General features: G+C 46.8%; 1 protein-coding gene across 1 annotated transcript in view; it reads left to right on the top strand.

The window, feature by feature from the left end:
• Positions 1-15,150, top strand: part of LOC119402497 (protein odr-4 homolog) — a 62,317-nt gene that overhangs the window by 41,478 nt on the left and 5,689 nt on the right. The window contains exons 9-10 of the mRNA XM_037669649.2: positions 4,433-4,615; positions 5,148-5,237. Of these exons, the coding sequence (XP_037525577.1) occupies positions 4,433-4,615; positions 5,148-5,237 (273 nt within the window). The remainder of the gene's footprint in view (positions 1-4,432; positions 4,616-5,147; positions 5,238-15,150) is intronic.

Genomic DNA, 15,150 nt, shown 5'->3' with positions numbered 1-15,150 from the left:
GGGCGGCCGTCGTAAGGCGCCAGCTACGCCTCTCCCGAAAAGCGCCCCAATCGGCGGCAGGGACAGCACTGGCATGTGAAGCAGACGACGCGGAGCAGGCTCTGCTACTTTCGGCACGTAGTATAGACCGCTTATAACGTAAGTCGCCGGAGTCGCGAATATCCGCACTATAAGCGGTACCGCACTATAACCAAAACAACCTTCTTCAAAGGCTGCACTTGCGCAAAACGTGTTGAGCATGTAGCCTCGCGTGTCCGATAATCGACATATGCGATTTGGGGCGCTTACAACCGCCTAAATGTCCGAATGTTCAAAAATTAAAGACCTGCATTGCCAACGAAATGAACACGGGGGAAAAAAGCAAACAAAACAAAGTGCCATCGCGGAAATTCGCCGACTACGTTTCAGGCCACCTCGAGGTATGCGCATTACACAAAACCATGTCGAATCGCAACCGAAATTTCACGTGCTGAGCGGTACCGATCGTTCGATTTCACGGGCGCGCACGCGATGTCCAAGACATTGCAATCGAATCCGGAACCACAATTCGAGAGTTGCATGTGCCAACCATGCCCTCGTTTTCATTAACTATATGATTCTCTTCCCTTCAAGTGCAGCCATCGCAAAAAGTTTCGTTGATTCCGCACCAAACCGCAACTTTTATCGCCCGCGACCGCTACCGAAAAGCAACCAACGCTGATTAGGCCTAGCGTGCCGTTCAGCATGTTGTCGTGGGAAGTTTGTCCAAGACAACATGAAGATCGGACGTCGAAAAGATCGCACTCAAGCACTAACTTAAGAACAGCGCGCGTGATACGAAGTTTGTGTTCGCGGCCAGGAGATCAACGGCGACAAAAGCCCGCCAAGCTCGTTTAAGTCCGCGCACTGGCAGAAAAGGCGAAAGCTCGCGTCATGAAGCCGCAAAACTTTTCAATTTGCGGACGAGGTCGCAAACGCGATATCTGTAGCAAGTGTGATAACGACGACGCTTTTCCCGACAGGAAACTTACTTTAAAGCGCACTTGATGAGGACGCGATCGTACGTTCCACGCGTAACGCGCTGCCGGCAAGCGGCCGAGGAGCCTTGCCGCCGCCGGTGCAAAGGCTACTCCGTCGCCTAGGCAACCACCATCCTTCCCCACTCGGCGAGCCCGCACAGCGCTGCCGCGGTCTTTTTCCTCCCTCCGCCCCTCGTTCGTTCACTGTGCGTGCCCTCGCCCTTCGTAACGACCTCGTCGCTCCCTCCCCCGCGGCGTACCTCCTTTGAGAACCGCACTCGCTACCGCGTTTGTCAGAAATATTTTCCCGCAACCGCATTATAAACGGTATTTCATCTTGGGGGCCTGCACAATAAGCGGTATGCGTATACATGCGGTTCTATGGGAGGGTGAACGGGAGTCGAAAAAGACCGCATTATAACCGGTCCTGCACTATATGCGGTTACGTTATAAGTGGTCTGCACTGTATTTGAAAAGAAGCGCGGCGTTTCTTTTTGAGCAATTCGAAGCTGTATGCTCTTGCGTTTGTTGCCGAGAGGCAAAGAGAAGCGGCAGCAACAGTGTTCTTTTGAACAATGCACGAGGCGTTCGACTCTCGGACATGTGTTCAGACAACAGGGCCCGTCGTCGGGCTTCAGGCACACTCCCGCGCAGTCATTTGCGGTCGTGGACGCGTTTAATGGTCACCAGGTCATCTAGAAAGAATGACACGGTGACCCTCTCATGTCCACACCGATGAGCGCTGTCGGAACATCAAACGAGTCAGCTTCTTTGCGTGGTGCTGTGCTTGTAGGCGTTTGTTTTCGATCGGAGACGGACCAGAAGGGGCACGATGCCTCCTTCCTTTCGGGACTGCAAATGAGGCAGGCCCGATTGGCGACACGATGTAAAATAAGCGTTTTTGCATTTTAACTGCCGAACTCGCTGTTCCTCATTATTGTCTGGAGGGCCCCTGGCGCGAAGGCTGACAGCGCAAGTGCACCCATGGCGCTGCCAGTTTTTTTGCGCTGCAGTTTCAAAGACTTGACCAGCTGGCGTACGCGTTTTCGTGCATCTGCTCTAGAGAAGGGTCGCCGCTTGCACGAAGCAGGTCACGTGCACGACATCACGGAATATAAAGGCGACAATGAGCGTAAATAGCGTTGCAAGTGCGCCCCACAGACGAAGCTTAACGCGATAAGCTACGATGTGGAGCTAGATGTAAGTAGCACCATTTCTATTTTTTAAATGCGAAGCATTTCTTAGCGAACCTGGCATGGGAGGGTAAGCGTATTTGACGAATATGACTGTCTGCTCATGACATGAACAAAGTGATAATCCTGTCGCATACGTCGTCAAACCCTTTCCTTCAGACACGTGTAGCACATACCAGTTTACCACGGGCATCGGTGTACAGGTATGCACCACATGTGATTGACAGTTTATATCTACCCAGGAACGGCGAGAGCAGACATTGGTAATTAAAATGCGAGAGCGTTAAGAAAAACCGACGTCAGCGTTGACCCGACGAATGCAGAGAATAAAAATTAGGATCCCAGCAGGAATCGAACCCAATCGTTCTACGTGGCAGTCAGGTATTCTACCACAGAGCCACGCCAGGTCTAGAACCTTCTTTGGAAAAGCACCCTATGCAGGCGTAATGTCGGTGCAACGTCAGTTGTGGTGCTGGCTATCTAATTTTATGGCTGATGATTAATTTTATAACAAAGCAATAAACACTGCATATGTACTCCTATGATACAGGTGTCATGTCAGGTTAACGTCTGTGGTGCCAGTGTTTGCTCTGCTTTTATAGCAGTGTAATAAACGTTACATTTGTATTCCTATATGATTCAGCAAGCTATATTCAAGCGTCTCTCGACCCCGGAGGAATACGCAAATGAAAGTTACGTATGATGTTCACATAATCGCACCGTAAAGTGCACTTCACCGCGAAAATACTGACGTATGTGCTGTGAAGTGGGTGCTGACGTTACGTCAGACCATAAGTTACCCTTTGAACGCCAGTGTAGTTGACGTGCCTGGTAAGACCACGATGTGTACACAACTGCTGCACTTACAAAAACACGTAGATCCAACTCGTAACGCCTGGCTCAACACCCAAAAAAAAAAAAAAAAAGCAGCATAGAACTACTCGCTGACTGCTTCGCATGAAACCGATTCCCACAAGGCGTGGTATCTGCCGAATATTTAATACCTTGTTATTCTGTCTACACGTTGACATTGTCTCCCAACATTTGAAAAGGATACCCTACGTCTCTTATTCGATTTTCGGCTTTCTTTATGCAATGCTTGGTAGATCGCACATGTTGTTCCTCCGGTGTACATCTTGCAAACTCCTGTTCCAGTTTTGCTTTCCTTTTCTTTTCGATGCATCGCCGATTCTAATATTTCAACAGCTATCTTCAGTCTATGTATTTCATGTAGCTTGACGCAACGAGGGCCGTCGTTGGCGGCCGGTGCACAAACAAGGCCGTCGGCGATGGCGATTGCAGACTGGAACCGATGGAGCTGGATCTACTCCCCAGCTTTATCCATGTTTGCATAGCTGTTTGTGCAGCCTACAGCGCAGCCTGTCTGCTCGGGTTTGGTTCCCCGAGGCATTTCGGCAGCGCAGGACACAAGCGATGAGAGCACAATGAAGCGCAGCCAACATCTAGCACCCCATCCCCGCAGCAAGCGCCTGCTCCTTTCTGGCACTCACATGCCATTAGTTCCGCGCCTCCACCGAAAGAGGCGCCACCAGTCCAAACTCGCCCCGCGCCCGTTGCCTATACACCCCACCCCAGCCCCATCCCTAACCATAGCACAAGCCGCACATTGGCGACGCCTACAAACTCAAACTGCTCCATACCCCATTTTACTAAACGCCGTTACCCAGATCAATTCGCCTGTTCATGCAAACTTTGTGGCAAAACAGGAGATTTCTTACACATCCTCCTCACATGCCCCACCTTCCCTGATCCCCCATCACCAGCTGTGGCGGTGTCTTACTGGGAGTACATCATGACCAGCACTTCTGCTTTCAATCAGCGCTGGATCATCTCCTGCGCAATGAAGAGGATTGCACTTAAGGGGCTTTCCTTCACTTGTAAGGGTGCCTCCTCACAGTGAGGGAGCACCCACGTGCCATGTAGGGGGCTCGGCCCCCACATTCACACACTGGCAATACTAAATGTTTCTACCACTTATAGTGCGAAGCTGAGGGTGACAGACAAAGTGTCAAAGACGAGCGCCAACTTCCAGCTAAGCTTGTTATTACGCCAGATGATGGAAATACTGAGTAGTAGTCGACGAAAATAGGAAGAGGTGAGAAAAATTTTCATGCTCAGCGATGCAAAGAACAACCAACAAACAAAACAATAAAAAGACAACAAAAATAATACTTGTCTGGAATGTTTTGTAAACAGCAGCATGCATTTTTTTTTTTGCAGACCCTTCACTGGTTCATGAGCTCCCAAAGAGAGTGTTTGCACCTTTGGGTGACCGTGGCTTGACCCTGTGCGACTACATCTTCCATGGGGATGCAGCTTGTGACTCCCTGGAGGCCCTTCAAGAACTGCTTGGTCTTGATGTTTCTGCAGGAGACATCGAGCTTGACACAGAGCACTCACCAGGTGTGCATCTTTTTTTTTCCTAAACATTTTCTTATCATCCTTATACATTCACATCATAGCTCTAGCAATGTGTACATTATTGTAAATGTTGCTTTCTCCAGTGTGCATTTTTTACAGCGGGGCTGTTATGGTCGAGGTTTGCTGTGTGTTGTAGATGGAAAATTATCATCATCATGAACCGGCACGCGCTCAATCACCGCCCAAGCACTCTGTACAGATGGTTAACAAGAGAAGCTGCAACATGCGGCCCCGGTGTTTATCACTGGTTGAATTCTGACAGTTTGTTTAAGTCTCCCTCAATTATTGGTTACCTCTGTACAGACAGCAAGCATAGCCATGTATAATGTAGTAAGGGGTGGGAAAGAGACAGGTGAGAGGGTAAAAGCCTAGCCAAGCCAGGACCTGCAGCTAAGTGCCCACCAACTCTGGTGTGACCTAGCCCTGCGCGACTTAGTGCAAGCTGTGCAAATTTTTTCCAGCTTTGATAATAGGCAACGCAATGTGTCATCATCCTTCCTTGTTTTATTGCCAGAAAGCAACCAGCAAGTTATTGATGGCGTTGAGACAGCGGAAATTATTACAGAGGCCACAGAACAGCTTTCAAGAGGACGCAACATGCTCAGTAAGTGCTTTGATTGCATTACTGTTAGTATACCCATATATACAGTAGACTCTCGTTAAACAGAACCTGAAGGGACCAATAAAGTATGTTCCATTTAACAGGAGTTCCATTTACTGAGAGATGAACTGTGTTGCAGTATTCAGGTACGAAACCAATCATATTAGAGGCATTTGTTCCATTCAAGCGGCAATTGCATTTTAAGAGATTTCCATATACTGAGAGTCTACTGTAGTTGCATATAACTTTAGAAGCTTGTGGCATATTCTCAAAGGTGGATGAATATGAGTCTGGACCAATAGGTATGAACTCTAGACTGACATCATAAGCCGAATGGCCGGTGATTCCACCGTCGGAGAACATGGCTGAGAGCACGAGTGGAACAGTTTCTTTAGTTGCAGAGGCAGTCACACTTCACTTATCTGGGTGGTGCATCTCCTGCCTTCTTCCTGCCTTCTTAAGTTGCATCCGACTACAGGTAGAATAAGCAGGTGGCCAAATGGTGCCATTTCACCAATGGACTTTTTCCAAGTCTGAATAACCTCCAGTGGAGGTCGCAGAAATCGAAATTAGTCGCCTGTGGCCTCCACAAATGTCTGCCACGTGTCGGTTGGCGATTATGGCAGCCTGGCTTGGTACTTTTGGCGAAACAGCATGAACGATGGGATTATGCAAGAAGACACAGGATAAGGTGCTGACTGTCAACTGGTATCTTTATTAGGAATAGCATATATATATAGGCAGAGAGCAACAAAAAAACAAAAAAGGAAAGGGCGCAACTCCAGCACTTGAGCATTAGTCTATGTGTGGCGCTTCTCGCGAACGATTCGTGCCGTGCTCGCCTGTCGTTTTTACTACTATAAAAGAAACCTTCCTGCCTCTAAACTTAGCCATGCTTGTAGGATCTTTCCCACCATCTCATGGACATGGGTTACGGCTTTGCCGTATTCTGTGCGCTGAAGCATGCAGACAAGTCCGTCTTCTTGTTGCCTGCATGGAAGCATGCCCTTCTGGCAGATATCAGAATAAGTTCCGGAAGTTCGGACGGCAAATGAAGTTACGGAATTCACCTGGTGAAACATTCTGCTTTCACTCCCCAAGAGGCGGCCAACTACCCTGGCAAGCCAAGACGCCTATTGAATTGGGGAAGTTCCTGTACCAGATGAAGCCATGAACACTTTGGCACTTTGTCAGAAGTACTGTCACCAACCCAAGCTGGGCAAGGTATAAATGCTGACCTTAGTGCAAAACACAGCTAGAAAAGCAGGCACGTTGCAAGAGTCTGGAAGGTACATTCTGGACGGCATCGAGTCTCTTCGAGAATGTTGTAACTCAGGTACATGTCTTGTTTTGAAAATGGCGTCCTTACTAAAAAGCGCTGGCATGAAGCTAGTACTGTCCGACGAGAAAGGGGACATTGACATCTTAAATAGTGAAGACTATGCACTGAAGGCTGACACGAGGTTCGGCGCAAATTTCAGAGAAGTAACAGTGGGCCCAAAAAAAGTGAGAAGGGAAGCAGTGAAGAAATGTGAGGAGGCCAACCTGACAAAACTAGCAGCTTCAATCAAGGATAGAAAGGCACTGTGTCTGAATGCCTTTTTCACTGCCAAGATGCACACAGAAAAATGTTGTAAATTTGAAAGCAACCTTTGTTGTCCAAAAAAATTGTGTGTGCACAGCGTCGTGCCTAGCTCCTGTGTTGAGTGACTTGTTGCTGGCATGGTACGACAGGGATCTTGCTGGCCAACCTGTTATCGAAAGTGTTAGAAGTGTTCCAGTATGTCGATGACTACCTCGTCATCCTGAGATCTTTACCAGGATCTTTGGTTTGGGGGCAGGATAAGGTGTTCTTGCATGTTGATGCGCTTTACATGGTTTTGGGGGTGGGATAAGGTTTCCAGAATGAGTTGATTGATAGACAAGTGTGGATTTCTGAGAATAAACTTTAGTTTGAAGTTAGCGCATATCTGGTCTTGTGTTCCTGCTCAAGATTAATGCCGATGTATATGGTCGCTTAATGTTCAACATTGCCCCATTTGGGCAATGGATGCTAAGAGGTTGTGGCATAACTGTTGGCAATTGTTAATGCACTCGAGAGCAGATTGAAGTGTAAAGTTCTAGTCTGCCATAACAGCGACTTTTACCAACCAGAGGAAATGACAAAGCTTATCAATCTGCCTTCTTGTTGCATTGCATGCAGTCATCACTCATATATTTTCCGCTGGCAAGCGATACTTGAACGATAGGAATCTTCGAGTCCCTTGTTATGTGCAATAGCACTCGCATTTTATTTCAGTTGTTGTCGTAGCAGAGATACCTTTACTGCCGCTGGCAAGTTTGTCATCACTGAAGCATGTCAGGCACATTTAGAGCGGCATTAAATCTTATCGCTTTCAAAGGTCTGCCTTCAGATGCAATACAAAAAGTTTTTCTGTTGGTATAGGTTTATGCATGCATCAATGTGCCTTCCTTATTTCCGATCCCCTGATCACACTACGAAAGTATAGCGAGTAGGGGACAGAATTGGAATCCTTGTTTTCCTTAGCCTAGGCGCACTACGCAGTAATGCTCAACTTCGAAAATTTATGTCAGCACCCTTTTAAAGGTAATGTTGGCTCTGATGCAAGTGTTAGCCTAAATTATGCTGATGTGACATGAACTGAAGACAGAGGAAATGAAAGTATGTTCATTGCTTAGCCTTAAATTGTCGCGTTTCAATCCGTGAGCACTGTACCTATAAAAAATGGTGCACTGCTGGCTTTTAATGGGCCCTGCAACACTTTTCGAACATGATGAAAAAGTGCTGCCGATCGGTAGTCGAGGCTCCTCTGAACATGCGAGCCAAATATTATAGCCCTGAATTTGGGAAGGAATTTACAAATATATTTCAAGAACAACTGAAAATCTCTCGCTCTTCTCTCGGCAAATTCCATGGTAGACTGGCCCGGCTATGTCATAGGCGGAGAGACACGGCGATTGGCTATGGCTAATTTGAGTATTTGTATGCTGCATAGTTACTGTGGCTTCTATGGGGTGCTGCTACCTACCTGCGCCATGCTCTATAATTCTAGAATTACACACTAAAATTACACGCGTGGGCTCACTAGGGCGCTCGTGATTCTGCTGAAACTGAGCCCACGCGTTCAAAGAAAAAAAGAAAAGGAAGTGCTCAAGATCATGACGCGTGTGGATGTAGCTTTCAGCGAGAGAAAGCGCTTAAGGTATGCCACCACCCTTGAGAAAAAGCTTGTGTTTTAACCCAAAAGTTATATTTTTGTCTTGTAATGATTGGTTATTAAAGACATTTAAGATAAAACTATTCAAACTATTAAAAAACATTTTACAATTAAAATTTGCTGAAAAGTTGCATTATGCCAATAGTCATAACTAAAAAACACATGGTGCTAATCAAAAGTACCTTAGTAGGAACGAAATGAGCACATTTAGCTGTGAATTAAAACGATTGCAGCATCTGTAAGCTAAATTGAGTATTTATAAAAACTCTACATCCCACACAATTAGTTTTCAAACGATTGCCCACAGTATAAAGTACACTCAAACCTCGATATAATGAACACGGATGTAACGAAATATCGGTCATGACGAAGTAAATGAAGAATAGTCTTGCAATAGATACAGTGCTAGGAATATACCTTTATAACGAATTTTCTAATATAAAGAACTTATTTTCATGCGAAATGTAACTTTGTTATAACAAGGTTTGAGTGTATACCGTTCATGTTAATTTACTCTAGTTCATTTCACAGGTGAGTGTATAAAGACAAGAAAAATATTGATACTTCGTGAATGAGTTAAGATAACAGTCACAGTTTCGCCGCAAGGGCGAAGCAATGAATGCGATAGCAAGAAAAGCGGCGCGTGATGGACGCGCTGCAACTACCGCGCGTCCATCATTACCCGGCAGCTACTAGACAGTTTTAATTTCACGTACGTAGGGACTTCACTTACGCAAACGTGAAAAGTACACGTACGTTACGTGCACGACACCTGAAACGCTTTTAGCTACACGTACGCGACACACGGTGAGAGCTACCACGTAGCTCCAGCTGCTGGGAATCATGAACACTGCGGTAGCTTGTTCGAGCGCCCGCGCGAGCAGACAGCGGAAGGGCAAGGTTCTCCCTGCGCAAATATTAGAAGAAGCGAAAGAGCTGGCCGACGCCTTTAAGTGCGCCCGTCACGCTCCTAGCGCCACCTCGCTGGTAATGAAGAAACGCTTATAAGCGCCTGCCGTCTCGGAGGACTGCAAATGGTAAAGGGTGTGTATATAACGCTCGCCGGTAGCTACCTGAGGGAACTGCGCTTTGTGGAGTAGTGCTTAGCGCACCGCGCTGCGAAGTGAGAGGTCGCTGGTTCGATTCCGCGCTTTGGAAGCATTTTTCTGATTTATTTTTCTTTGGGATATTGATGTATATGTACATACTTATACATATACGCAGCATGACGACGGCGACGACAAAAATCAGCCGAGACTGTCCATATAATTGCTTTCGCAATAAAAACATATTTTAAAGTAGTCTTGAATAAGCAGAAGACTCTTTTTTTTAAAGGGTGGCGACATACGTTAAAGGGGCACTGACATAATATTTCAAGCTCGATATGTGCCCTTCATTTGATTACTCGGTATGCATAGTTTGGCATGCCAAATTCTGATGGCGTCTGTTTATTTCGAGGGCGAACAGTGTACAAAAGTTCAACGGGGCGTTCAGCACCCTGCGACATCGACATTAGTGTGACGTGTTCAGTGTGGTGCATACCATCCTGAGTGACGATGCGTTAGTAGCAATGACGTTGACAATCTGAGTGTTTTGATCGTGGTGCCGACGCCTGGAAACGCTCTCACCACTCATCATGCCTGATCTTCGTCGCACTGCTTCGACATCGACATTAGTGTGACGTATTCAGTGTGGTGCATACCATCCTGAGTGATGATGCGTTAGTAGCAATGACGTTGACGATGTGTTTTGATCGTGGCGCCGACGCCTGGAAACACTCTCACCACTCCTCATGCCTGATCTTCGTTGCACTGCTTTAAATGGCTTGTCATGTGCTCGTCAGTAAGCTTGTTGGGGAACCGCTGTGCGCTGCAGTCGTGTTCTTTGAAGCACAGACAAAGCAGAAAGTGTGCGTCGTTTCTTTACATGTATGGTGCACACTAACACGACCACAAGCTATCAAAGTGTATAGAGAAATACAATCCCCAACAAGGAACATGCAGATAGCATTAGTATAGAATTTTAGTTCGTCACTAGACTTATTTGCATTGGCGTGATACCGCATTGCTGTAGCCGTAATTGTGAGGCTGGACAGGTGGGGCCATCCGGCAGCGTGAAACAGAACCTGTCAAGCGCAGCATTTTTATTGTAGAAACCGGGCTGCTGCCGCCTGTAGCGAGATCGGGCTACAGGCGGCAGCACCGTCGCCGCGCTAGTGTGGATAGGCGGTTGTCGGCGCGTATACAAACGCACACAACAGCGCTTCGTTGTGAGCGATTTGACCCGATTTCTGGCAAACAAAATGCGTTGGCTGCAGCTTTCTGGTAATGTGCGCTCTTCATTCCCGAAATAATGCACGAAGCGCGCCGAACGTCACTTTTACTTGTGAGAGAAGCGCATTCTGCCAACGAACGGATTGCTTGCCTTCGGCAACAGTCGGTGTTTTCGCAAAGGATAACGTTTTCTTATTGTTTTATTTGTACATGTTTAGCTTGTGTTCCACCTACGACGAACTGCTGTAAGGCGACTGAATTTATTTACTCGTTCATCTGGATACCCCCGAACAAAAAGAAAGCCCGTATTCCTGCACGATGAGTTCAAATAGCACTATGTGCACTGCGTGCTCAAATATTCATCCGCATTTGTTATTCAGTTCACCATGAAATGTAGGACAGTTGATAGGTTTACTGAGGAAATGTACGTGGCTGACAGCGCTTTAGCGCTACGGAGACGTTTAACACGCACATGCTTGTTTTTATTCCAGTAACAGTACACAAAGGTAACTGTACAGCACGGAACTTTCTTCGATTGATTACTTGCACGACAGTAATGGAACAAAGGCCCGATGATTTCACGGGACCGAAATACGTTTTTTCATGCGAATAATGTCCGCTGCCTTCCATCAATCTACTATAACAACGCAACACAAACGCTCAAGGTAATGTAAAGAAAAAAAGATGTGGCTTCGCGTGAAATCGCTACGACATAAATGTAAAGTATGCCGTTTGGATTAATATTGACCATCAGAGCTCTTTAACGCGTGCCTTAATCTAAGTAAACGGGTGTCTTTGTATACATTTCGCCACAAGTTATAATTGCGCAAGGCAACTCAGTTTTGCGATTTTCGTGTCATTCCTTTTTCTGTTCTTTTTGGAGGACAGTTTAAGTACCGAGGTGTCAGACGTGACTTGACAGAAATATTTCTCTCTAGTGGGACCAGGACCGTACACAACTGAAGCTCGTCGCGTAACCTATAAACGACAGTCCCGAAGTTGGACACCTAACCGCAACGCGCAAGTGCATGCGAGCCTTTTTTTTTTACCACCGAGCCGCTAAAAGGCTATATGCGCATGAGATTTAATACTTCTCATGTGCAGGACAACACCAAGTGCACTTTGCAATGCGCTTGAACCACAGAGCGGCACCTACACTGATATGACTCTCGTGAACGGAGGGTACGACGACCACACACAGCACTCTTGACAGGTGCACTCACTGATCTTATTTCCGTACATATATGTACGGAAATAAGATCAGTGAGTGCGCCTGTCAAGAGTGCTGTGTGTGGTCCAGCCGATCAAGGCCAAATGCTTATTTACATCGTGTTAGGCATACGTACGAGCGGCTAAAGTTGCACTAACGCAACGGAACAAACCGCCTTTTGAGGACCTGCATGACGTATGCGCACATGCAAACACAACGTGGCTAGCAGACGACGCATGGAGCAATCCACACTAGGTGCGGTTCAGCCAGAAGCCGCCAGGCGGCGACTCCACTCGATCTCGCGGCCAATAGTGGGATACAACTTAAGAAGTCATAAAAGCGAGCGAATGCGAGCCATTTGGAGAGGCCCCGCCCAGACAACCAAAGCGCGGCAGCCGATCGCCTCCGCGACTAAAGAAATAGTCCCGCTCATGCACGCGCCGATGTTCTCCGAAGGCGGAGCTACCGGCCGTCCCGCTCATGACGTCAGTCCCGAGTGCGCGCCCATTGGTGCGGGCTTGTGTTCATCCGCCTTTGAGGAGGAAATGACGCTGACTTGTAAAGTTGCATCCGACTATAGTCTATTTTTACTTGCTGGTGTACATTCGAGGCAGCAGCATAATTCCGAATGTTGTTGGAACTTTAAGCAAAAAAAAAAAAAAAAAGATCGTATGCGTCGACCATTGTGGTTGTCCCAGCGCCTCCTCTATTTTTCTGTGAAGCGTGGAAACTTGGGCAAGTTGGTAGGTCATAATTGAATATACGAACAGCGCAACTGACAAGGACAAAGGAAGGTAACAACACACAGCGCTGACTTTCAACAATGATTTAATAGCGGAGCGAAGTACATATATAGTGAAAAAATGGGCATGCGTAGAAGGGTGCAGTTAACAGCCACTGCGATACAATACCAGCAGAACTCTTGTCACTTTACGGATTGAGCTGGAAACCAGTACACATCTAAAAAATGAACGAGTTACGCTATCTCTTTTTGCAATAGCGCAACTGATGGGGAACTTACACATGTACCGTCAAATTTACTTATGTGATAGGCCTCAATTATCTCACGCGTGGCCTGCGAGTGGTGCTTGCCTATTACCTCGCAACGCTCAAAGAGGGGCACGCAGCCGCAGTCGCGGCAGTGAATTCCGAGGTGTCCTTGAACCGCATTGTGCCCATTGTTATTATGCTCTCTTAAGCGGTCATTCAAGCACCTACCAGTTTGCCCTATGTGTTTCTTACCGCAGGAAAGCGGAAGAAGATACACGACACCAGTAGCACAAGGAACAAAGCGCGTTCTGTGGTTCACAGAGCATCTTACTCTATTTGCAGCTGGTTGATTCACCAACTTACAAAGCTTCGATAGCTTTTCCGGGGCGGAAAAGACAACAGTGATGCCAGCGCGTTTCCCAATTCTTTTCAGCCTATGCGAAACGTTATGCAGATAAGGGACTGCAACACAGTTCTTAGGAACTGACGCATTTTGAGGCTGAGACTGCCCTCCTTGATATTTGAATTGCTTCAAAAGCTTTTCCGCAACAGCAGAAATCAGGACAATCGGGTAACCAGCGCTTAAGAGGCGCTCGACCTGTGCTTTGAAACTTCGTTGCATCGAGTGCGGGCATGACCTCCTAAGAGCGTTGACGAGGCAAACATTGATGATGCCCCTTTTCACCAGTTTTGAATGAGCTGAGTGAAAGGGTAAAATGGGTTTTCCACTTCTCGGTGTGAACAGCCAGCACAAATGATCACTCCGAAAACAGAGCGTTAGGTCTATGAACCTAATAGAATTACCTGAAGGTAGCTCATGTGTAGGTTCTAGTGGAAGCAATAGATCCTTAAACAAACCCAGAAGTCTAGGGACAACAACTTCAAAATCGGCATCCGAACAATCTACAAATACAATGTAGTCGTCAACAAACCTACAGACCTTCACAACAAGAGACAAGTCAAGATCTTTTTGAATGTGGCGGTCCTTGTGCGAGAGAAAGATGTCACTCAAGACTGGTGCCAAACAAGAACCTATGCACACGCCACTTTTTTTAAGGAAATGTTGCTCATTCCAAGACGCAAACGTGGACTTTAAATAAAACGAAAGTAATTCTAGAAAACCACGGACCGACATGCCTGATGCATTCTGGAACGCTAACGACCCGAAGGTGTCAATACATTCTTCTAGGCACTGGAGCAGTGTGTTGTGTGGAAGCGAATAATACAAATCTTTCACGTCTATCGAGAAAGCCTTCAGTCCTTTGTCATTAGATTTTAAAAACCTAATAACCGCCTCCGAGTCTCTTACCAGGAAAGGATCGTCAATAGTTAGTTAAGCTTTTCTTGTAAAAACATGGCGACCTCTTTTTGCCAAGTCCCGTTTTCAGATACTATTACCCGTAGTGGGCAGTCAATCTTGTGCGTCTTGGAAGCAAAAAGGCTTTGCAAATCTCTCAGCCTAGAAAAAGTGGCAAAATTAATTGACAAATCAAAGAAGCTAAGTCTGGACATCTTTTTTACCGCTCAGCTAGACAGGGAGGGATGAAACGGGGGTAAGAAGTTACGTCAACGCGCGTCATGAAACGCGATCGCTCTCCCGCTGTGATTCGCATGCGCGAGTGCGGCTACCGTGTAAAGTTAGCAGACTGAGCAGTGCGGCGCGGGCAAGTGGCGGCACCCCATGGCAAGAAGCGCATCTCATCCGGCTATCGGCCAATAAGCATGCTATGTCTCCGCGACGTACACATGCAGACGCCCCGCCCACCGACGAGAGTGAGAACCGGCCTCTGTTTGAAAAGAGGGCGCCTGAGGAAACGGCAACTTCGCGCTCCGCTTGTGGCCTTTACGCGGCGCGCACGACTGTAATATTTTGCAGAGCAGTTCATAGCCGTGTCAGCTTTCCGCAGGTTGTGTTTTTTCAACAAGCCCAAGGGGTGCTTCATGACCCCTTTAAAGGCAATTGTGTCATGATCATTTGCCATTGCACAAAACAGAAGCGTGGTACTCTGTTGATAAACTTGGTATAAGGCATTGTTATCAAGCTTATTTTTATATTTGTTGAAAAAAAAATGCTGCTAATGCTGCATTGTGCCGAGCGTACCCTTAAAATACTGTATACTGGGTGAGAAATGGTCACAGCAAAAAAAAAAAAAAAAAAAGGCAGATCCCACGCATTGAGGGAGTCGATTTCATGCGAGCCCTAG

This window comes from Rhipicephalus sanguineus, chromosome 1 (genome assembly GCF_013339695.2).
Source record: "Rhipicephalus sanguineus isolate Rsan-2018 chromosome 1, BIME_Rsan_1.4, whole genome shotgun sequence".
Lineage (NCBI taxonomy): Eukaryota > Metazoa > Arthropoda > Arachnida > Ixodida > Ixodidae > Rhipicephalus > Rhipicephalus sanguineus.
This window is presented reverse-complemented; position numbering and strand designations above follow the sequence as displayed.